General features: G+C 30.7%; 1 protein-coding gene across 3 annotated transcripts in view; it reads left to right on the top strand.

The window, feature by feature from the left end:
- The window catches only part of LOC127838961 (fibropellin-1-like), a 40,325-nt gene that overhangs the window by 8,769 nt on the left and 5,905 nt on the right, over positions 1–25,651 (top strand). Inside the window, exons 2-7 of one of the 3 annotated variants that reach the window (XM_052367095.1) lie at positions 869–924; positions 2,163–2,302; positions 2,484–2,622; positions 3,884–4,000; positions 17,966–18,082; positions 20,176–20,292. In XM_052367095.1, coding sequence (XP_052223055.1) covers positions 876–924; positions 2,163–2,302; positions 2,484–2,622; positions 3,884–4,000; positions 17,966–18,082; positions 20,176–20,292 — 679 coding nt within the window. In that variant the 5' untranslated portion in view covers positions 869–875. Of the gene's footprint in view, positions 1–868; positions 925–2,162; positions 2,303–2,483; positions 2,623–3,883; positions 4,001–10,295; positions 10,413–11,581; positions 11,671–17,965; positions 18,083–20,175; positions 20,293–25,651 lie in introns of those variants that run through there. The other 2 variants (XM_052367096.1, XM_052367098.1) reach the window with 2 other exon arrangements.

Here is a 25,651-nt window from a genome sequence, read left to right as displayed (position 1 = left end):
ACTCATGTAGTATACACTTTACAAAAACAAGACTTTAAAAAAGTCTTAACAATTGATAATGTTGGTAAAAACATTATCACTAATGGATAATTCGTCGGAGTAAAAATTGATTGTATTAGTTCATCTGTTGTTATAATTGCCCATGTATTAAGGTTAAAAAACGATCGAACCGAATGAGATTCTCAAGTTGAGCGGGCCTATATAATACAGAAATGGGCGCTTGAAAATACGATTCAACAATTTTATATTATTGCCTAAATCGGATAGAAGCATGGTATGGTCAGATAGATCCTTATAGATCGCTACGTTTGAAGCCCACAAGTTTCATAATATTGTCTGCAACTTTGTAAAAGTTGAACCTGTTCTATTTTACATGTACTTTTATCACGTAATTTTGACTTATAGAGCCGGAAACCAACAGAACAATATAAGATGGCCAATTTAACAACTTATTTTCGATAATCGGGATCTTACTAATAGCCAATTATATATAGTTTAATAGTATTTATCCTTTGCATATGCATTACAAGTGTTTATTTTCTATCGTTACATTTCACTATTGATATTATTATGAATGTGTAGCGAATATTTACAACATAATTTTAAAAATATATTATTTTTTTTACTAAATAAGGTTTTTGACGTTTATCATATGAACTTATTGTAAGTTGTATATACATTAACGTAAAGGTTTAAGTTACGATACTTTTTTTTAGCTTTTAGTTTGGAAAACATAAAAGCAATGTGGAATACAATTTTGTTAACAAATGGCATCCCGATTCAATTGGGTAGGTTTTATTTGAAATAATTGTATTCAGATTCTTGTAATATTTATTTAATTAAATTGTGTTTGTGTTGTTGATTTCAGTTTCAAGATGTTCTTCCATATTCTTATTCTTGCCCCACTGCTGTCAAGCGTGTCAGGTATGGTGCACATAACGATTTAGATATTAGCATCGCATTGTGAAAAGTGGGTTATATGCATGTGCGTAAAGGGTCGTCCCCGATTAGCATACCGGTATCAGGGACGACACTTTCCGTTTTTATGATATTTTTGCGTTTAAAGAAAGTCTTTTTAGAAACAAATCTAGTGTAGACCAAACGTGTTTACCCTGATCAGTCTGTCCGGGCTGCACAGAAAAATCTTGGACGACACTTTACACATGCATTTAACCCCCTTATCACAACACGACTCATACGTTGAATCACCCACATTGACAATTGTTGTCAATTTGTTATAAATGCGATTTTTACCTTGATTAATCAGCTATAGCTATACAAGTTTGCCATGCATTTGACACGAATACTTTCGTATTTAAGCTGGATGAAATATTTGTTTGAAAAAAAAACACAACAACAACACTTGCATTGATAAGCATTTAAACTTTATATAACAACCTTGTATAAATTTCGTTAATACTCGATGAATGGAGTATGTGATTGGTAATAACTTCATTTTACCATATCACATAAACTTTCAAGATGTATATACTATATTGTTGTACAAACTACACTTCACTTTGTGAACCCATCTTACATTATTTTTCATGTTTAATGTCGCATCGTATGCATAGTCTTAGTGTGCATAGTCTTGTTTTGTATTGGCAATCGGACATTCGACTTTAATGATTGACATGCGGACAAGAATATCTCTCCTGATAATGTGTCCGCAGCTTCATTACTCATTTATTATTATTATTATTATTAGTTGTAGTACTGTAGTAGTAGTAAAAATAGTAGTAGTAGTAGTAGTAGTAGTAGTAGTATTAGTAGTAGTAGTAGTAGTAGTATTAGAAGCAGTATTAGTAGTAGTAGTAATATTAGTAGTAGTAGTAGTAGAAGTAGTAGAAGTAGTTGTTGTAGTAATAGTAGTAGTAGTAGTAGTAGTAGTAGTAATAGTAGGTGTTGTAGTAGAAGTAGTAGTAGTAGTAAAAGTAGTAGTAGTAGTAGTAGAAGTAGAAGTAGTTGTTTTTGTTGTTGTAGCAATAGTACTAGTAGTAGTAGTAGTACTATATATATATATATATATATATATATATATATATTATATATATATCTATATATATATATATATCTATATATATATATATATATATATATATATATATATATATATATATATATATATGTTTTACTTATATATATTACTTATATACTTATAGCCACCTCGTATATAGGCTGTTATCAAGACAACTGGGACCGTGTCCTGTCTTTTAAAAAACCAGACCAGATTCTAACCAACTCACCTGATGTGTGTGCTAATCTCTGCCGTGCCTCCAATTACAAATACTCTGGAGTGGAGGTAAACATTTTAGTTACTCATAAAACTGTTCATTATTTTTTTTTGGCATCACAATCATGGATGAAATTTTGATATGGCTGGAGTTATAAAATTGAGTTACTCATAAAACGGTTTATTATTTCTTTCGGCATCACACTTTGGGACGTAATTGATACATATTTGATACCGTTTTTACAAATAGTACACAATACAGTGTTTCTGTGGTGATTCGCTGAACAACGCAGTGAAAAAGCCCGATTCCTATTGTAACCACCCGTGTTCTGGGGACAAAAGCAAGATGTGCGGAGGATGGTGGACAATCAGCGTCTACAAAAACCAGGGTAAATGCATGTATCTAGGGACATAATCAACGGGCGTGTATGTACATCACTTAACGCAATTAATCGTGTCGCTGACGCCAAATGTAATGTTTTTATGCTCAAGATAATGAGCAATATTTTTTCTTCAAAACACACCGAAAAACATGCATGGAAATTTGCGTTACAGAAGGCATTGATAAATCTAAAATATTGCAGTTGAAGACATGGCGGGCAGTGGTTCTGTAACGATTATGTTTACTGTTTTAAGATTAACGTTGTGAACAACAATAATAAAGAACATTCCGCTGAAACACTGCTGTTCGGTATTGATGCTTTTTATAACTACTACTACTACTACTACTACTACTTCTACTACTACTACTACTACTACTACTACTATTACTACTACTACTACTACTACTACTTCTACTACTACTACTACTACTACTACTGCTACTACTATTAATAATAATAATAATAATAATAATAATACTGTGATAATAATAATAATAATAATAATAATAATAATAATAATAATAATGAAGTGATACTACTACTACTAGAACTACTACTACTTCTACTACTACTTCTACTTCTACTACTACAACTACTACTAGAACTACTTCTACTTCTACTACTACTTCTACTACTATTTGAACTACTACTACTACTACTACTACTACTTCTACTGCTACTACTACTACTACTACTACTACTACTACTACTACTACTACTACTACTACTACTACTACTACTACTACTACTACTACTACTACGTCTACTACTACTACTACTACTACTACAACTACTACTACTACTACTACCTACTACTACTACTACTACTACTACTACTACTACTACTACTACTACTACTACTACTACTACTACTACTACTACTACTACTACTACTACTACTACTACTACTACTACTACTACTACTACTACTACTACTACTACTACTACAATACTACTACTACTACTACTTCTACTACTACTACTACTACTTCTACTACTACTACTACTACTACTACTACTACTACTACTACTACTACTACTACAACAACAACAACAACTACTACTACTACTACTACTACTACTACTACTACTACTACTACTACTACTACTACTACTACTACTACTATAATAATAATAATAATAATAATAATAATAATAATAATAATAATAATAATAATAATAATAATAATAATAATAATAATAATAATAATAATTAATAATACTACTAATACTAATAATGAAGTGAAATAAGCTTCATCCATTTTAGGAATTCCCGCGTGTGAGTCCAAACCATGTCAAAATGGCGGAACGTGTGATGATACACAAGCAGGAGGCTATCAGTGCAACTGTCAAGTCGGCTGGCGAGGGCTCCAATGTGAAACAAGTAAGAGATTTTACATGATTGGTATTTTTGGCGTAAGCATAGGATAGAAATATTTAAGCAAAGCAAAATAATTAATGCGTTTATGTTTGATATAACTGTGAATTTATAAAGTCGAATAAAAATACAGGAGGATATTATCTACCATATTTCAGTCAGAATGATGATTGCTGCATTGAATTAACCTTGACACCAAACCATAATGGCAATCAAAGTCTAGCGTGAACATTCATATGGTGTAAGATTAAGGCAAAATTTGGCAATGGTTTTCAATATATAATTATTTATTTAAGACACTTTCTGTTCTCAATGGTAGAAAATCACACAATTCGTACCTAATCATGTCATATCAAGGATTTAAACCTGTAATGAGCTTCGTGTAACATCGCCTTACGTATAGTCCCCAACATTTCGCATTTTCAACTTGTCATAAACGGCGCTTGGATCTGGCTTAAGTTATCACAGTTCAATGACATTAATGTGTAGATGATACAAATGATAGGAATTTTCGCTGTGGTAAATGTTGTCTACATAATGGCCTTATTTAGATTTTTTAAACTATAAAATAAATATTCCCCATTTTCGTATATCATGAAAACACCTATAACTGCTTTTCTGATTTCTAAAATAAAGACGTGAAACTCCGGCTGCTGGAGCAGTATTGCACTCTCATTATATACAATTAGTTTTCCCTTTATTTAAGGCAAGTGAATAATTGCCATTACAGTACAAAACAGCACAACACAAAACAACATAAACCCGTATAAGAATAAAGCTCGGGTCACCGCCTTGGAACGGTCAATGCAAAGAATTGGGGGTTTAAACCGGTTTTTGAGCGCTCAACTTCACACTTGGCACAGACATATTCATGATACATTATACGTTTAAATTAAATTTAACCTCATATCATTGCAACTCAAATTAAACAATAATAAACCGGAATTAAAACGCATTCAATTTAATTACCATTTAATTACTCAATGGTTGTAAAGAGATCAGAGCAACAGATTTACAACTTTTTGAGGAACGATGAAATGAAATTACGAACAAGTGTCAACTACATCCTTTCTTTTTTGAAAAATATTTAAAAATATAACATCATAGAGTTAATATTTCAGATCATCATCGCGCAAAAACAGTAAGTAGCAGCAATAATGGGTGTAAAAGAATCATATTACATAGCTTTGTTGTTTATGTGACTACTAAAAAAAATAAAACAATAAAAATAAATCAAACAAGAAACGCCCGTCAGAGGGAAAATATTAATAGTTAAACGCTATAAACCCGATGACCAATGCATGTATCCCAAAACAGTGAAAGTGTGTCGTATGATGCAATTTAGAAGCTATGACACGATGACGTAAAAAAAAACAATGTAGCCCAGAACAGTGAAAGTGTGTCGTATGACGTAATTTAGAAGCGATGACACGATGACGTGAACAAAATCCAAAATAATTTAAGGATCAGTACTGTAAAATAAAAAATTAAAATATAAAGGGGCAGTACTGTAAAATCAAATTCAACAATAAAACCAGCTCTGGTTATTGAATATTTAAAGAATTAAACATATTAAATGGTCATTCCCTTAATAATTCCAAATTTTAAGAGAAGAAAGATATAGAATCGAAAACCAAGAGGCATGTGTTTCTAAGTACGTTAACACCATATCTTTTTGATATTTATGAGTTAATTAAATTTACAAGTTTCATATAAACATTTTCTTGTAGATATTTTAATTTGCGTACACGCTTCAAAACACCTCCATAAAATGATGGGTGAGAAATTCCATTTGTTAAATGCAATTTAAAAGAAACATTATATTTTCAAATTAAATCACCATACTTTGAGTGAAATGTAGCGAATTTACTACGTAGGTTATGATACAAATAACCTTGTTTTAGCAATTTCTTCGTTAATATACGATTACGATCATTAAAATCTTAAATACATGAACATGCTCTGGCGTAACGTACCAACTGCGAAATGTAAATACCATAGGATGGACCTTTCGGGATGTTACCATCTAGGAACCCAAAATTCAAAGTTTCAAAGTCAAACTTGTCTTAATCATATTATTATTAATAGTAAGATGTAAGTATAAATACGCAGCATCTGTATTGGATTGACACGATCTATTTAAGACTAGTTCGTTCGGTAAATTTTGTGAATATATTGTTTGATAGTCTAACATAAAATCGCTTTCATAACAATATAAAAAAGATCAGCTATTAGTGGCGCATAATTAGTATCCATAGGAACCCCGCTAATTTGTTTATATATTTTACCATTTAAGTCAACCAACAAGTTATCCAGAAGAAAAGTAAGTGCTGCACAAAAGTCAAGATGTTGAATGTATCTAATATTGTATTAAAAACAAGGTGTGTTAGTGTTTAGATACAAACACTTCTCTCATGCAAATGATTTTTTTCAATCAACGAAACATGTTTGAATATTATAAACGTGTGAGGAAGCGTTGTACATAGTGCAAAAAAATCATTTGTGCCTACTTGTGACAATTTATATTTTTCTTTTCAATTGTATCAATAACTTCTAAGGAGTTTTTTTTACCAAAATAGGTTTATATTACTATTTTCATAAATTTTATTACAATATTTACCTATATGATATCTAATAGCACTCAATGTAGATGTAATATACACTGATAATTGATTGGTTGTACAAGACACTGAATGAGCGATAAAACAAACGACTTTTATATGGCGTTTTATGTAACTTAGGTATCCAGTAAAGTGATGGCAATTTCTTGTCAGTAATATTTACTATTACATTTTTTTTGCATTCGGCAATATAGTCGGCAATGATTTCATTATGTTGCTTATTGTAATCAAAATATGATGTAGTTTGTGAAAGCTCTTGTGAAATCGTTTAGACATAAAACACTCGTCGTATAATTATAACATTATTAGCATCATCATCTGCAGGACCTATGACGGATTTAGATTGTAAGTCGTCAAGCAATTTACAGCGACTTTGTTTATTATATTTAGGTGAATGTGGTAAGGCAAAAGGATTTGTATTACAAAAATATATCTTAATCATGGTCATACATAAAACTTTGGTTTTCCATTCTTTGACTGCAGTAATTTCAGCATTTTCCTTCCCGCCCCATTAAGTACAATATTCCTGTAAGGATGTTTCGATTTTCTTAATGCAGTTATCAAAATCGATAGGATAAGAAGTCTATACTTAGGGCCTCTGCGTAGTAAATTTCTTAGGTTTTTATTTTGAATGAAATAAAGATCGCCAGTCAAACTGGACTATATACATATTTTTAACTAGAAGAGTCCCATGGTTTAGGACAATTTCTTATTACATAAATATCCATGGAAATAGAATTATAATTAAACACGATACTTCTAACAGGTTTACTATATTTGTAGCAAATATATGGTGATTCAGTATTGCGGAAACAAGGGGTATTAACCGACGCACATTTTTATCATTGAATATTTTAGGATGGATTATTTATTCAAACCTTAACGCTGAATGACCTAAATGACAAGCCTGATCAAACAATCTGAATGAACGTTTAAATTAATAATAGCGAAAGTTTGTTTTTTAAGTTTATATTATACTTTTTATATTATTACACGATAAATAAAATTTAAACTTAAAAATGGACATGGTGTAAATTAAGTGTGACTTTTTCTCACAATTACTACTGCCACTACTATAACGCCTTCGTCTTAATACTATTACCACAACTACTACTACTTCTACTTCTACAGGTACTCTTTCTACGACTACTACTAGTATCATAACTTATTGTTTTTACAATTTTAATTCCACTAATACTGTTACTACTACCTTTACAACAACAAATACTTCTACAGCTAATCGATAGAAACTAACCATGTCAAAATGGAGGAACGTGTGTAGATAAGTGCAACTGTCAAGTTGGCCGGCGAGCGCTCCAATGTGAAACCCGTGAGCCAGTTAACATATTGTTATGTTTGAAGTACGCATAGGATAGATATGTTCACATCTAGAAGCGCGATAAAGTTAGTGATCTTAGTTTTTATTTAAATGTTAACGTAATAAAAGGATATTTAAATGTCAAAGGATATTTTTTGCGATCTCTTAATCAGAGACATGTTTATGCGATTGTATGCTCGACGGAATACATATTTACCCGCTAGATTCATAAAATTCATGGGTACGATTAATATGTTATTTTGCCGTTTGAGTGCTACAATAGCAGACGGTCAATATAGCTTCTCCGATATATCATTGAGTATTTTTAACGTTCATGTTTTTCCTATCTTGTGCATATAGTTTCGTTTACACTCAAAACCAAAAACCGCATTTAAATAGAAGCCACCATGTTAACTGTAGCAAAATGTCGAATATAAAGGGGACACACAAAATTGCATAATTAAAACAGTTTAAACAGTACAATAGGGGGAGAATGAGAAACAACCAACAACATCCAAATATAAACAAAGCTATATTTCAGCTGCACTAGCAGAAGATAAATATTATTTTAACATATGGCCATGCATGTATTGTTAAGGAGCAAGTTGACTTACAGAGGGAAACAAAGCAAAGGAGTGTAGATTGATTCATAAATACCTTTCATTTTCTTTAATAAAATACAATTTTCGATTATATAAATACAAATTTAGCCTTGAGGCAATTATCTATTTCTGAGAAAATTAGAAAATGCAAAATTTTGAAATATTTGACACTAGTTTGGCTTTAGAAAGTATGTATAAAAACATGTTCTTTTTAAGTTTGCTTCATAAATATATCATTACAAAAGCATAGATAAATAAATAGCCGAAATATATATAAAATTCGTTTTCTTAAAGTAAAGAAATAATTTTTAGATTTAGAAACTCCCTTTAATTATATAAAATATAATCTTCTTACCCGATTTTGTAAAAGCTCATATTAAACGATACCACAAACAACATTAAACGGATATGCCTTTATATGTATCACATGATTCCAGGACGAAAAACTATATATTACTAGAAACAGATTTATAGTAAAAGATGCAATTGTTAGAAATGGAAACATTTTCTATTCTGCTAAGAGATTATCATGCTGAGTAAACTTTAATACTGCTAAAAACGAATGTTTTATAGACGACGTCAATATAGCATGTCTTTTTCATACAAAATTTATATATCTGCGAGTTTTTCTGATGTAGATATTTTCAAATAAAATATATATTAACGTAAATCTTACTTTAAACAAAAAATCGTTGATTTATTGTCCCTTCAGTTTAAGGGATTTGTTGTTATTGAGTTCCTTTTGAGTTATGCGTTTGTTGTTTACAGTATTTATTCATATCCCAGCGGTCAGTTAACCTGTTTACCTATTCACACTTTATCTTGGTTTGCCTCCTGACCCTTTTTCGAGCAAATACTTAAGCAAGTAACTGATTTGTGTCATACTTGAATCAGAGATTAGTGGAGATAAGTCGATGACGTTTTTTATTTTAAGTTAAACAAAATAAACATTTAACGAAAAAGAAACTTGGTGTATGTTTAAAAAACAATTAGCAATGTATTGTAAAAAGCAAAGTTCTTAAGTGCCTTGTTACGGGAATAAGAACAGAGTCGAATGTGTGTTGATTCATGCTCGGCTGTGTACTTGCAGACGATATCATACTTAAACTTAGATATTATATTGATATAATATTATATTGATTTGATATAATATTGCAAAAAATATTTTTTCAGTATAAAAGCAACATAAAGTATATTTGTCTGTGGCAAAACCTGTGACTCATTTGGGAATCATTGTCTGTAATGAATTTCTAGTTTAAACTGTCCTTATAATTGCAACGAGTTTAATGACAAGCTGGATCGAACTATTTGAATAAACGTAAAAAATTAATAACAGCGAACGTTTATTCGAATGTTTGTCTGATATTTTTATATTATTACCCGATACTAACTTGTTTACGTCAACATTGACATGACGTAAATTTAAGTGTGACTCCTTATCACAATTACTTCTACCACTGCTATTACGCCTTTTTCTAATACAAATACTATTATCACAACTACTACTTCTCCTTCTAGAAGTACTACTTCTACTACTTCTACTGCTATCATAACATAGTGTTATACTACTATTACTTCCATTACACTGCTACTACTACCATAACAATAACTACTACTCCTACAAAACATCGATGGCAACTACTTTTTGTTCTAAAATAATAATAATAATAATAATAATAATAATAATAATAATAATAATAATAATAATAATAATAATAATAATAATAATAATGAAGATATATAAGCTTCATCCATTTTAGGAATTCCCGCGTGTGAGTCCAAACCATGCCAAAATGGCGGAACGTGCGTGGATACACAAGCAGGGGGCTATCAGTGCAACTGTCAAGTCGGCTGGCGAGGGCTCCAATGTTCAACAAGTAGTATATTTTGCATAATTAGTATGTTTCGCGTAAGCGTAGAAATATTTAAGAAAAGCAGAATAATTTATGCGTTTATTTTTGTATAACTTTGAACTTATAAAATCGAATAAAAATACCAGATGATATACCATATTTCAGTCCCAATGCTGATTGCTTTGTTGAATTAACCTTGTCATCAAACCGTAATGCCAATCAAAGTCTAAAGTGAAAATACATATGGTGTAATATTAAAGCAAAATTTGGCAACACTTATATATATTTATATATAATTATTTATTTATGACACATTATTTTCTTTACTGGTAGATAATCACACAATGCGTATCTTATCATGTCATATCAAGGATTTAAACCTGTAACATCGCCCCACGTATAGTACCCAACATTTCGCATTTTCAACTTGTTCTTAACGGCGCTTGGATCTAGCTAAAGATGTCACAGTTAAATAACATTTTTGTGGAGTTGATACAAACGATAGGAATTTTTGCTGCGTTAAGTTTTGTCTGAATTATGGCCTTATTTAGGTTTTTTTAAACTATAAAATCGATATTCCCAATTTGTCTATGTCCCGAAAATACTTATAACTGCTTAAATCATTTCCTTCAAACATTAAGGCTGAATAACCTAAATGAGAAGATAACCGTAAAAAACATAGTAACTACTACAGCCACTTCTACTACAACTACTACTATGCTGCATCTATTATTATTACTTATACCACTTCTACCACTGCTGCTACTTTTTCTACTACCACAACTACTACTATCATTACTGATTATTTTACTACTGCTACTTCCATTTCTACTACAAATGTTACAACAACAACAACAACGACTACAACTACTTCTAATACTACTACTTCGACTTCTACTACTTCTTATACTAATTAATCTCGACATAGAATCCTTATTGAAATAACAATGTACATTGAAAATATTTAAGATATAAGTGTTTGCAAAATTTGTCCATATGTTTGCCTATATTCCATTATTTATTCGAGAACATTTTTCCTAATCTTTATCCATTTTTCGAAAATCCCAAATGCATCAATATATAAACGTTGAATATATACCTAATCATAATATTTTTTTAACTACTAATACTAATAATGAAGTGAAATAAGCTTCATCCATTTTAGGAATTCCCGCGTGTGAGTCCATACCATGTCAAAATGGCGGAACGTGTGATGATACACAAGCAGGAGGCTATCAGTGCAACTGTCAAGTCGGCTGGCGAGGGCTCCAATGTGAAACAAGTAAGAGATTTCACATTATTGGTATTTTTGGCATTAACATAGGATAGAAATATTTAAGCAAAGCAAAATAATTAATGCGTTAATGTTTGATATAACTGTGAATTTATAAAGTCGAATAAAAATACAGAATGATATTATCTACCATATTTCAGTAAGAATGATGATTGCTGCATTGAATTAACCTTGACACCAAACCATAATGGCAATCAAAGTCTAGCGTGAACATTCATATGGTGTAAGAGTTAGGCAAAATTTGACAATGGTTTTCAATATATAATTATTTATTTAAGACACTTTCTGTTCTCAATGGTAGAAAATCACACAATTCGTACCTAATCATGTCATATCAAGGATTAAAACCTGTAATGAGCTTCGTGTAACATCGCCGTACGTAAAGTCCCCAACATTTCGCATTTTCAACTTGTCTTAAACGGCGCTTGGATCTGGCTTAAGTTGTCACAGTTAAATGTCAATAATGTGTAGATGATACAAACGATAGGAAATTTCGCGGTGGTAAGTGTTGTCTGCATTCTGGCCTTATTTAGATTTTTTAAACTATAAAATAAATATTCCCCATTTTCGTATATCATGAAAACACTCCTATAACTGCTTTTATGATTTCTTATATAAAGAAGTAAAACTCCGGCTGCTGGAGCAGTATTGCATTCTTATTATATACAATTAGTTGGCCCTCTATTTAAGGCAAGTGAACAATTGCCATTACAGTACAAAGCAGCACAACACAAAACAACATAAACCCGTATAAGAATAAAGCTCGGGTCACCGCCTTGGAACGGTCAATGCAAAGAATTGGGGGTTTAAACCGGTTTTAGAGCGCTCAACCTCACATTTGGCACAGAAATATTCATGATATATATAAGTTTAAATTAAATTTAACCTCATATCATTGCAACTCAAATTAAACAATAATAAACCGGAATTAAAACGCATTAAATTAAATTACCATTTAATTACTCAATATTTGTAAAGAGATCAGAGCAAACGAGTTCCAACTTTTGGAGAAACGATGAAATGAAATTACGAACAAGTGTCAACTACATCCTTTCTTTTTAGAAAAATATTTAAGAATATAACATCATAAAGTTAATATTTCAGATCATCATCGCGCACAACAGTAAGTAGCAGCAATAATGGGTGTAAAAGAATCATATTACATAGCTTTGTTGTTTATGTGACTACCAAAAAAATAAAACAATAAAAATAAATCAAACAAGAAACGTCCGTCAGAGAGAAAATATCAATAGTTTAACGCTATAAACCCGATGGACTATGCATGTATCGCAAAATAGTGAAAATGTGTCGTATGATGTAATTTAGAAGCTATGACACGATGACGTAAAAAAACAATGTAGCCCAGAACTGTGAAAGTGTGTCGTATGACGTAATTTAGAAGCGATGACATGATACGTTAACAAAATCCAAAATAACTTGAGGATCAATACTGTAAAATAAAAATTAAAATATAAAAGGGGCAGAACTGTAAAATCGAATTTACAATAAAACCAGCTTTGGTTATTAAATATTTAAAGAATCAAACATATTAAATGTCATTCCATTAATAATTCCAAATTTTAAGAGAAGAAAGATATAGAATCAAAAACCAAGAAGCATGTGTTTCTAAGTACGTTAACACCTTATCTTTTTGATATTTATGAGTTGATTAAATTTCATATAAACATTTTCTTTTAGATATTTTAAGTTGCGTACACGCTTCAAAACATCTCCATAAAATGATGGGTGGGAAATTCCATTAGTTAAATGCAATTTTAAAGAAACATTATATTTTAAAATTAAATCACCATACTTTGAGTGAAATGTAGCAAATTTACTACGTAGGTTATGATACAAATAACCTTGTTTTAGCAATTTCTTCGTTAATATACGATTACGATCATTAAAATCTTTAAAACATGAACATGCTCTGGCGTAACGTACCAACTGCGAAATGTAAATACCATAGGATGGACCTTTCGGGATGTTACCATCTAGGAACGCAAAATTTAAAGTTTCAAAGTCAAAATTGTCTTAATCATATTATTATTAATAGTAAGATGTAAGTATAAATACGCAGCATCTGTATTGGATGGACACGATCTATTTAAGACTAGTTCGTTCGGTAAATTTTGTGATTATATTGTTTTATAGTCTAACATAAAATCGCTTTCATAACAATATTAAAAAACATCAGCTATTAGTGGCGCATAATTAGTATCCATAGGAACCCCGATAATTTGTTTAAATATTTTACCATTTAAGTCAACCAACAAGTTATCCAGAAGAAAAGTAAGTGCTGCACAAAAGTCAAGATGTTGAATTTATCTAATATTGTATTGAAAACAAGGTGTGTTAGTGTTTAGATACAAACACTTCTCTCTTGCAAAGGTTTTTTTTCAATCAACGAAACACGTTTGAATTTTATTAAAGTGTGAGGAAGCGTTGTACATAGTGCACAAAAATCAATTGTGCCTACTTGTGACAATTTATATTTTTCTTTTCAATTGTATCAATTATTTCTAAGGAGTTTGTTTTACCAAAATACGTTTATATTACTATTTACATAAATTTTAGTACAATATTTTCCTATATGATATCTAATAGCACTCAATGTAGATGTTAGATACACTTATAATTGATTGGTTGTACAAGACAATGAATGAGCGATAAAACAAACGACTTTTATATGGCGTTTTATGTAACTTAGGTATCCAGTAAAGTGATGGCAATTTCTTGTCAGTAATATTTACTATAACATTTTATTTTTGCATTCGGCAATATAGTCGGCAATGATTTCATTAGGTTGCTTATTGTAATCAAAATATGATGTAGTTTGTGAAAGCTCTTGTGAAATCGTTTAGACATAAAACTCTCGTCGTATTATTATAACATTATTAGCATCATCATCTGCAGGAACTATGAAGGATTTAGATTGTAAGTCGTCAAGCAATTTACAGAGACTATGTTTATTATATTTAGGTTAATGTGGTAAGGCAAAAGGATTTGTATTACAAAAAATATATCTTAATCATGGCCATACATATTACTTTGGTTTTCCATTCATTGACTGCAGTAATTTCAGCATTTTCCTTCCCGCACCATAAGTACAATATTCCTGTAAGGATGTTTCGATTTTCTTGATGCAGTTATCAAAATCGATAGGATAAGAAGTCTATACTAATGCCTCTGCGTAGTAAATTTCTTAGGTTTTTATTTTGAATGAAATTAAGTTCGCCAGTCCAACTGGACTATATACATATTCTTAACTAGAAGAGTCACATGGTTTAGGACAATTTCTTATTACATAAATATCCGTGGAAATAGAATTATAATTAAACACGATATTTTTAACAAGTTTACTATATTTGTAGCAAATACATGGTGATTCAGTATTGCGGAAACAAGGGGTATTAACCGACGCACATTTTCATCATTGAATATTTTAGGATGGATTATTTATTCAAACCTTTACGCTGAATGACCTAAATGACAAGCCTGATCGAACAATCTGAATGAACGTTTAAATTAATAATAGCGAAAGTTTTTTTTAAAGTTAATCTTATACTTTTTATATTATTACACGATAAATAAAATGTAAACTTACAAATTGACATGGTGTAAACTAAGTGTGACTTTTTCTCACAATTACTACTGCCACTACTATAACGCCTTCGTCTTAATACTATTACCACAACTACTACTACTTCTACTTCTACAGGTACTCTTTCTACTACTACTACTAGTATCATTACTTATTGTTTTTACAATTGTAATTCCACTAATACTGTTACTACTACCTTTACAACAACAAATACTTCTACAGCTAATCGATAGAAACTAACCATGTCAAAATGGAGGAACGTGTGTAGATAAACAAGCAGGAGGCTATCAGTGCAACAGTCAAGTTGGCTGGCGAGCGCTCCAATGTGAAACCCGTGAGCCAGTTATCATATTGTTATGTTTGAAGTACGCATAGGATAGATATGTTCACATCTAGAAGCGCGAAAAAAGTTAGTGATCTTAGTTTTTATTTAAATGTTAACGTAATACAAGGGTATTTAAATGTCAAAGGATATGTTTTGCGATGTCTAAATCAGAGACATGCTTTGGCGATTGTATGCTCGACGGAATACATATTTAACCGCTAAATTCATTTAATTCATGGGTACGATTAATATGTTATTTTGCCGTTTGAGTGCTACAATAGCAGACGGTCAATATAGCTTCTCCGATATATCATTGAGTATTTTTAACGTTCATGTTTTCCCTATCTTGTGCATACAGTTTCGTTTACACTCAAAAACAAAAACCGCATTAAAATAGAAGCCACCATACTAATTGTAGCAAAATGTCGAATATAAAGAGGACACACAAAATTGCATAATTAAAACAGTTTAAACAGTACAATAGGGGGAGAATGAGAAACAACCAACAACATCCAAATATAAACAAAGCTATATTTCAACTGCACTAGCAGAAGATAAATATTATTTTAACATATGGCCATGCATGTATTGTTAAGGAGAAAGTTGACTTACAGAGGGACACAAAGCAAAGGAGTGTAGATTGATTCATAAATACCTTTCATTTTCCTGTAATAAAATAAAATTTTCGATTATATAAATACAAATTTGGCCTTGAGGCAATTATCTATTTCTGAGAAATTAGAAGATGCAAAATTTTGAAATATTTGACACTAGTTTGGCTTTAGAAAGTATGTATAAAAAAATGTTCTTTTTAAGTTTGCTTCATACATATATCATTACAAAAGCATAGATAAATAAAAAGCCAAAATATACACAATTCGTTTTCTTTAAAGTAAAGAAATAATTTTTAGATTGAGAAACTCCGTTTAATTATATAAAATATAATCTTCTCACCCGATTTTGTATAATCTCATATTAAACGATACCACAAACAACATTAAACGGATATGCCTTTATATGTATCACATGATTCCAGGACGAAGAACTATATATTACTAGAAACAGATTTATAGTAAAAGATGCAATTGTTAGAAATGGAAACATTTTCTATTCTGCTAAGAGATTATCATGCTGAGTAAACTTTAATACTGCTAAAAACGAATGTTTTATAGACGACATCAATATAGCATGTCTTTTTCATACAAAATTTATATATCTGCGAGTTTTTCTGATGTAGATATTTTCAAATAAAATATATATTAACGTAAATCTTACTTTAAACAAAAAATCGTTGATTTATTGTCCCTTCAGTATAAGGGATTTGTTGTAATTGAGTTCCTTTTGAGTTATGCGTTTGTTGTTTACAGTATTTATTCATATCCCAGCGGTCAGTTAACCTGTTTACCTATTAACACTTTATCTTGGTTTGCCTCCTGACCCTTTTTCGAACAAATACTTAAGCAAGTGACTGATTTGTGTCATACTTGAATCAGAGATTAGTGGAGATAAGTCGATGACGTTATTTATTTTAAGTTAAACAAAATAAACATTTAACGAAAAAGAAACTGTGTGTATGTTTAAAAAACAATTAGCAATGTATAGTAAAAAGCAAAATTCTTTAGTGTCTGGTTACGGGAATAAGAACAGAGTCGAATGTGTGTTGATTCATGCTCGGCTGTGTACTTGCAGACGATATCATACTTAAACTTATATATTATATTGATATAATATTATATTGATTTGATATAATATTGCAAAAAATATTTTTTTCAGTATAAAAGCAACATAAAGTATATTTGTCTGTGGCAAAACCTGTGACTTAGGGGAATCATTGTCTGTAATGAATTTCTCGTTTAAACTGTCCTTAAAATTGCAACGAGTTTAATGACAAGCTGGATCGAACAATTTGAATGAACGTTAAAATTAATAACAGCGAACGTTTATTCGAATGTTTGTCTGATATTTTTATATTATTACCCGATAATATCTTGTTTACGTCAACATTAATATGACGTAAATTTAAGTGTGACTCCTTATCACAATTACTACTACCACTGCTATTACGCCTTTTTCTAATACTAATACTATTATTACAACTACTACTTCTCCTTCTAGAAGTACTACTTCTACTACTTCTATTGCTATCATAACATAGTGTTATACTACTATTACTTCCATTACACTGCTACTACTACCATTACAATAACTACTACTCCTACAACACATCGATGGAAACAACTTCTTGTTCTAAAATAATAATAATAATAATAATAATAATAATAATAATAATAATAATAATAATAATAATAATAATAATAATAATAATGAAGGTATACATGCTTCACCCATTTTAGGAATTCCCGCGTGTGAGTCCAAACCATGCCAAAATGGCGGAACGTGCGTGGATACACAAGCAGGGGGCTATCAGTGCAACTGTCAAGTCGGCTGGCGAGGGCTCCAATGTTCAACAAGTAGTATATTTTACATAAATAGTATGTTTCGCGTAAGCGTAGAAATATTTAAGAAAAGCAGAATAATTTATGCGTTTATTTTTGTATAACTTTGAACTTATAAAATCGAATAAAAATACCAGATGATATTATCTACCATATTTCAGTCACAATGCTGATTGCTTTGTTGAATTAATCTTGACATCAAACCATAATGCTAATCAAAAGTGAAAATTCATATGGTGTAATATTAAAGCAAACTTTGGCAATACTTATATATATTTATATATAATGATTTATTTATGACACATTATTTTCTTTACTGGTAGATAATCACACTATGCATATCTTATCATGTCATATCAAGGATTTAAACCGTAACATCGCCCCACGTATAGTCCCCAACATTTCGCATTTTCAACTTGTTCTTAACGGCGCTTGGATCTAGCTAAAGATGTCACAGTTAAATCAAACATTTGTGGAGATGATACACACGATAGTAAATTTTGCTGCGTTAAGTTTTGTCTGAATTATGGCCTTATTTAGGTTTTTTTAAACGATAAAATAGATATTCCCAATTTGTCTATGTCCCGAAAATACTTATAACTGCTTAAATCATGTCCGTCAAACATTAAGGCTGAATAACCTAAATGAGAATCGTAAAAACCATAGTAACTACTACAGCCACTTCTACTACAACAACTACTTTGCTGCTTCTATTATTATTACTTATACCACTTCTACCACTGCTGCTACTTTTTCTACTACCACAACTACTACTATCATTACTGATTATTTTACTACTGCTACTTCCACTTTTACTACAAATGTTACAACAACAACAACAACGACTACGACTACTTCTAATACTACTACTTCGACTACTACTACTTATTCTACTAATTCATGTCGACATAGAATCCTTATTGAAATAACAATGTAAATTGAAAATATTTAAGATATAAGTGTTTGCAAAATGTGTCCATATGTTTTCCTATATTTCATTATTTATTCGAGAACATTTTTCCTAATCTTTATCCATTTTTCAAAAATCCCAAATGCATCAATATATAAACGTTGAATATATACCTAATCATATTATTTTTTTAATGTAAACCTTTACTGAACTTCGTATAACAACGCCTAACGTATACCGGAGTAGTCTCCAAAATGTTCTGCTTTCAACTTCTCTTAAACGGCGCTAAAACTTACAAATTTGAATAACATTTATGTGTAGATAACGAAACAAAGAAGTTTTCGCTGTGGTAATGTTTGACTGAATTATAGACAGCTTTTTGTTTCACTCTTTATAAAATAGATAGGGTCTAGTCCTTAATTTTCATGTGCGTAACATGTCTTAAACATCTTGGTTGGTTTGATTCAAACTTTAACTGCTGAATGATCTACATTAGAAGATGACCGTAATTACCACAATTACTTCAACGACTACTTCTACTTCGACTGTTACAATAACATCTATTACTAATACTTCTCCACTACCACTACTGATGTTTCTTCTTATACTTATGCCACTATATCTATCATTACTTCTTCTTCTTCTACTACTACGTATATTTCTATAAGTACTTATACTAATATAACAACTAATACTCCTTCTTATATTACATAATCAATCAAAACAACAACTGATACTACTAATTCAACTAACACTAAGACTAGTACAACAACCACTTATACTACCATTTGAACAACTACAACGATTATAACTACTACTACTACTACTACTACTACTACTACTACTACTACTACTACTACTACTACTACTACTACTACTACTACTACTACTACTACAACTACTACTACTACTTCTACTACTACTACTACTACTACTACTACTACTACTACTATTACTACTACTACTACTGCTACTACTACTACTACTACTACTACTACTATTACTACTACTACTACTACTACTACTACTACTACTATTACTACTACTACTACTACTACTACTACTTCTACAACTACTACTACTAATAATAATAATAATAATCATAATAATAATAATAATGAAATAATAATAATAATAATAATAATTAATAATAATACTACTAATAATAATGAAGTGAAATAAGCTTCATTCATTTTAGGAATTCCCGCGTGTGAGTCCAAACCATGTCAAAATGGCGGAACGTGTGATGATACACAAGCAGGAGGCTATCAGTGCAACTGTCAAGTCGGCTGGCGAGGGCTCCAATGTGAAACAAGTAAGAAATTTCACATTATTGGTATTTTTGGCGTAAGCATAGGATAGAAATATTTAAGCAAAGCAAAATAATCAATGTGTTTATGTTTGATATAACTGTGAATTTATAAAGTCGAATAAAAATACAGAATGATATTATCTACCATATTTCAGTCAGAATGATGATTGCTGCATTGAATTAACCTTGACACCAAACCATAATTTGCAATCAAAGTCTAGCGTGAATATTCATATTGTGTAAGATTAAGGCAAAATTTGACAATGGTTTTCAATATATACGTATTTATTTAAGACACTTTCTGTTCTCAATGGTAGAAAATCACACAATTCGTACCTAATCATGTCATAACAAGGATTAAAACCTGTAATGAGCTTCGTGTAACATCGCCTTACGTATAGTCCCCAACATTTCGCATTTTCAACTTGTCTTAAACGGCGCTTGGATCTGGCTTAAGTTGTCACAGTTCAATGACATTAATGTGTAGATGATACGAACGATAGGAATGTTAGCTGTGGTAAGTGTTGTCTGCATTCTGGCATAATTTAGATTTTTTAAACTATAAAAAAAATATTCCCCATTTTCGTATATCATGAAAACACTCCTATAACTGCTTTTCTGATTTCTTATATAAAGAAGTAAAACTCCGGCTGCTGGAGCAGTATTGCATTCTCATTATATACAATTAGTTGGCCCTTTATTTAAGGCAAGTGAACAATTGCCATTACAGTACAAAGCAGCACAACACAAAACGACATAAACCCATATAAGAATAAAGCTCGGGTTACCGCTTTGGAACGGTCAATGCAAAGAATTGGGGGTTTAAACCGGTTGTAGAGCGCTCAACCTCACACTTGGCACAGAAACATTCATGATATATATAAGTTTAAATTAAATTTAACCTCATATCATTGCAACTCAAATTAAACAATAATAAACTGGAATTAAAACGCATTCAATTTAATTACCATTTAATTACTCAAATGTTGTAAAGAGATCAGAGCAACAGAGTTACAACTTTTTGAGGAACGACGAAATGAAATTACGAACAAGTGTCAACTACATCCTTTCCTTTTAGAAAAATATTTAAGAATATAACATCATAAAGTTAATATTTCAGATCATCATCGCGCACAACAGTAAGTAGCAGCAATAATGGGTGTAAAAGAATCATATTACATAGCTTTGTTGTTTATGTGACTACCAAAAAAAATAAAACAATAAAAATGAATCAAACAAGAAACGCCCGTCAGAGAGAAAATATTAATAGTTTAACGCTATAAACCCGATGACCTATGCATGTATCCCAAAACAGTGAAAGTTTGTCGTATGATGTAATTTAGAAGCTATGACACGATGACGTAAAAAACAATGTAGCCCAGAACAGTGAAAGTGTGTCGTATGACGTAATTTAGAAGCAATGACACGATGACGTTAACAAAATCCAAAAAAAATTGAGGATCAGTATTGTAAAATAAAAATTTAAATATAAAAGGGACAGTACTGTAAAATCGAATTAACAATAAAACCAGCTTTGGTTATTGAATATTTAAAGAATCAAACATATTAAATGGTCATTCCATTAATAATTTCAAATTTTAAGAGAAGAAAGATATAGAATCGAAAACCAAGAAGCATGTGTTTCTAAGTACGTTAACACCATATCTTTTTGATATTTACGAGTTGATTAAATTTACACGTTTCATAACAACATTTTCTTTTAGATATTTTAATTTGCGTACACGCTTCAAAACATCTCCTTAAATGATGGGTGTGAAATTCCATTAGTTAAATGCAATTTTAAAGAAACATTATATTTTCAAATTAAATCACCATACTTTGAGTGAAATTTAGCGAATTTACTACGTAGGTTATGATACAAATAACCTTGTTTTAGCAATTTCTACGTTAATATACGATTACGATCATTAAAATCTTTAATACATGAACATGCTCTGGCGTAACGTACCAACTGCGAAATGTAAATACCATAGGATGGACCTTTCGGGATGTAACCATCTAGGAACGCAAAATTCACAGTTTCAAAGTCAAACTTGTCTTAATCATATTATTATTAATTGTAAGATGTAAGTATAAATACGCAGCATCTGTATTGGATGGACACGATCTTTTTAAGACTAGTTCGTTCGGTAAATTTTGTGATTATATTGTTTGATAGTCTAACATAAAATCGCTTTCATAACAATATAAAAAAAAGATCAGCTATTAGTGGCGCATAATTAGTATCCATAGGAACCCCGATAATTTGTTTAAATATTTTACCATTTAAGTCAACCAACAAGTTATCCAGAAGAAAAGTAATTGCTGCACAAAAGTCAAGATGTTGATTTTATCTAATATTGTATTAAAAACAAGGTGTGTTAGTGTTTAGATACAAAGACTTCTCTCTTGCAAATGCTTTTTTACAATCAACGAAACACGTTTGAATTTTATTAAAGTGTGAAGAAGCGTTGTACATGGTGCAAAAAAATCATTTGTGCCTACTTGTGACAATTTATATTTTTCTTTTCAATTGTATCAATAACTTCTAAGGAGTTTTTTTTACCAAAATACGTTTATATTACTATTTTCATAAATTTTATTACAATATTTTCCTATATGATATCTAATAGCACTCAATGTAGATGTTAGATACACTTATAATTGATTGGTTGTACAAGACACTGAATGAGCGATAAAACGACTTTTATATGGCGTTTTGATGTAACTTAGGTATCCAGTAAAGTGATGGCACTTTCTTGTCAGTAATATTTACTATAACATTTTATTTTTGCATTCGGCAATATAGTCGGCAATGATTTCATTAGGTTGCTTATTGTAATCAAAATATGATGTAGTTTGTGAAAGCTCTTGTGAAATCGTTTAGACATAAAACACTCGTCGTATAATTATAACAATATTAGCATCATCATCTGCGGGAACTATGACGGATTTAGATTGTAAGTCGTCAAGCAATTTACAGCGACTTTGTTTATTATATTAAGGTGAATGTGGTAAGGCAAAAGGATTTGTATTACAAAAATATATCTTAATCATAGCCATACATTATACTTTGGTTTTCCATTCATTGACTGCAGTAATTTCAGCATTTTCCTTCCCGCAGCATAAGTACAATATTCCTGTAAGGATGTTTCGATTTTCTTAATGCAGTTATCAAAATCGATAGGATAAGAAGTCTATACTTAGGGCCTCTGCGTAGTAAATATCTTAGGTTTTTATTTTGAATGAAATTAAGATCGCCAGTCCAACTGGACTATATACATATTTTAAACTAGAAGAGTCACATGGTTTAGGACAATTTCTTATTACACAAATATCCGTGGAAATAGAATTATAATTAAACACGATACTTCTAACAGGTTTACTATATTTGTAGCAAATATATGGTGATTCAGTATTGCGGAAACAAGGGGTATTAACCGACGCACATTTGGATCATTGAATATTTTAGGATGGATTATTTATTCAAACCTTTACGCTCAATGGTCTAAATGACAAGCCTGATCGAACAATCTGAATGAACGTTTAAATTAATAATAGCGAAAGCTTTTTTTAAAGTTAATCTTATACTTTTTATATTATTACACGATAAATAAAATGTAAACTTAAAAATTGACATGGTGTAAATTATGTGTGACTTTTTCTCACAATTACTACTGCCACTATTATTACGCCTTCGTCTTAATACTATTACCACAACTACTACTACTTCTACTTCTACAGGTACTCTTTCTACTACTACTACAAGTATCATAACTTATTGTTTTTACAAGTGTTATTCCACTAATACTGTTACTAATACCTTTACAACAACAAATACTTCTACAGCTAATCGATAGAAACTAACCATGTCAAAATGGAGGAAAACAAGCAGGAGGCTATCAGTGCAACTGTCAAGTTGGCTGGCGAGCGCTCCAATGTGAAACCCGTGAGCCAGTTAACATATTGTTATGTTTGAAGTACGCATAGGATAGATATGTTCACATCTAGAAGCGCGAAAAAAAGTTAGTAATCTTAGTTTTTATTTAAATGTTAACGTAATACAAGGATTTTTAAATGTCAAAGGATATGTTTTGCGATCTCTAAATCAGAGACATGCTTTGGCGATTGTATGCTCGACGGAATACATATTTACCCGCTGAATTCATTAAATTCATGGGTACGATTAATATGTTATTTTGCCGTTTGAGTTCTACAATAGCAGACGATCAATATAGCTTCTCCGATATATCATTGAGTATTTTTAACGTACATGTTTTCCCTATCTTGTGCATACAGTTTCGTTTACACTCAAAACCAAACACCGCATTAAAATAGAAGCCACCATGTTAATTGTAGCAAAATGTCGAATCAAAAGTGTACACACCACACACACAATGGTATAATTAAAAATCTTAAAAAGTAACATTGGGAGAGAATGAGAAACAACCAACTTCATCCAAATATAAACAAAGCTGTACTTCAGCTGCACTAGCAGAAGATAAATATTATTTAAACACATGGTCATTTATTTATTGTCAAGGAGCAAGTTGACTTACAGTGTGCCACAAAGCAAAGGAATGTAGATTGATTCATAAATACATTTTATTTTCCTGTCATAAAATACAATTGTCGATTATATAAAAACACATTTAGCCTTGTGTTAATTATCTATTTCTTCAAAATTCGGAAGATGCACAATTTTGCAATATTTGACACTAGTTTGCCTTTAGAAAGTATGTATAAAAATGCTCTTTTAAGTTTGCTTGATACTTATAACATTACAAGAGCAATGATAAATTAATATCCGAAATATACAAAATTCGTCTTCTTCAAACAACAAATACAATTTTAGATGCAGAAACTTTCTTTAGTTTCATAAAAGTTAGTATTCATACCCGGTTGTGTAAAAGCTCATATTAAAAGATACAAAAAACAACTTTAATAGGATATTCCTTTATCTGTATCACATGATTCCAGGACTAAGTACGGTATGTTACTAGAAACAGATCTATAGTAAATCATGCTCTTGTTTGAATTGAAAACATTTGCTATTCTGCTAAGCGGTTATCATCCTGAGCAAATTAAAAAACTGCTGAAAAAATACTGTTTATAGACATCGTCAATATAACCTGTCTTGTTCATATAAAATAGATATATCTGTGAGTTTTCTTCTTATGTAGATATTTTCAAATAAAATAAGATATTAACTTAAATCTTACTTTCAACAAAAAATCGGTTATTTATTGCCCCTTCAGTTTGAGATACTTTTTTGTAACTGTGATCCTCTTGAGTTATGCGTTTTCTTTTAACAGTATTTCGGTCATATCCCAGTGGTCAGTTTACCAGTTTACCTATTCAC

This window comes from Dreissena polymorpha, chromosome 7 (genome assembly GCF_020536995.1).
Source record: "Dreissena polymorpha isolate Duluth1 chromosome 7, UMN_Dpol_1.0, whole genome shotgun sequence".
NCBI classification, from domain to species: Eukaryota; Metazoa; Mollusca; class Bivalvia; order Myida; family Dreissenidae; genus Dreissena; species Dreissena polymorpha.
Note: the sequence above shows the minus strand (reverse complement) of the source record. Positions and strands in the feature narration are given on the sequence as shown.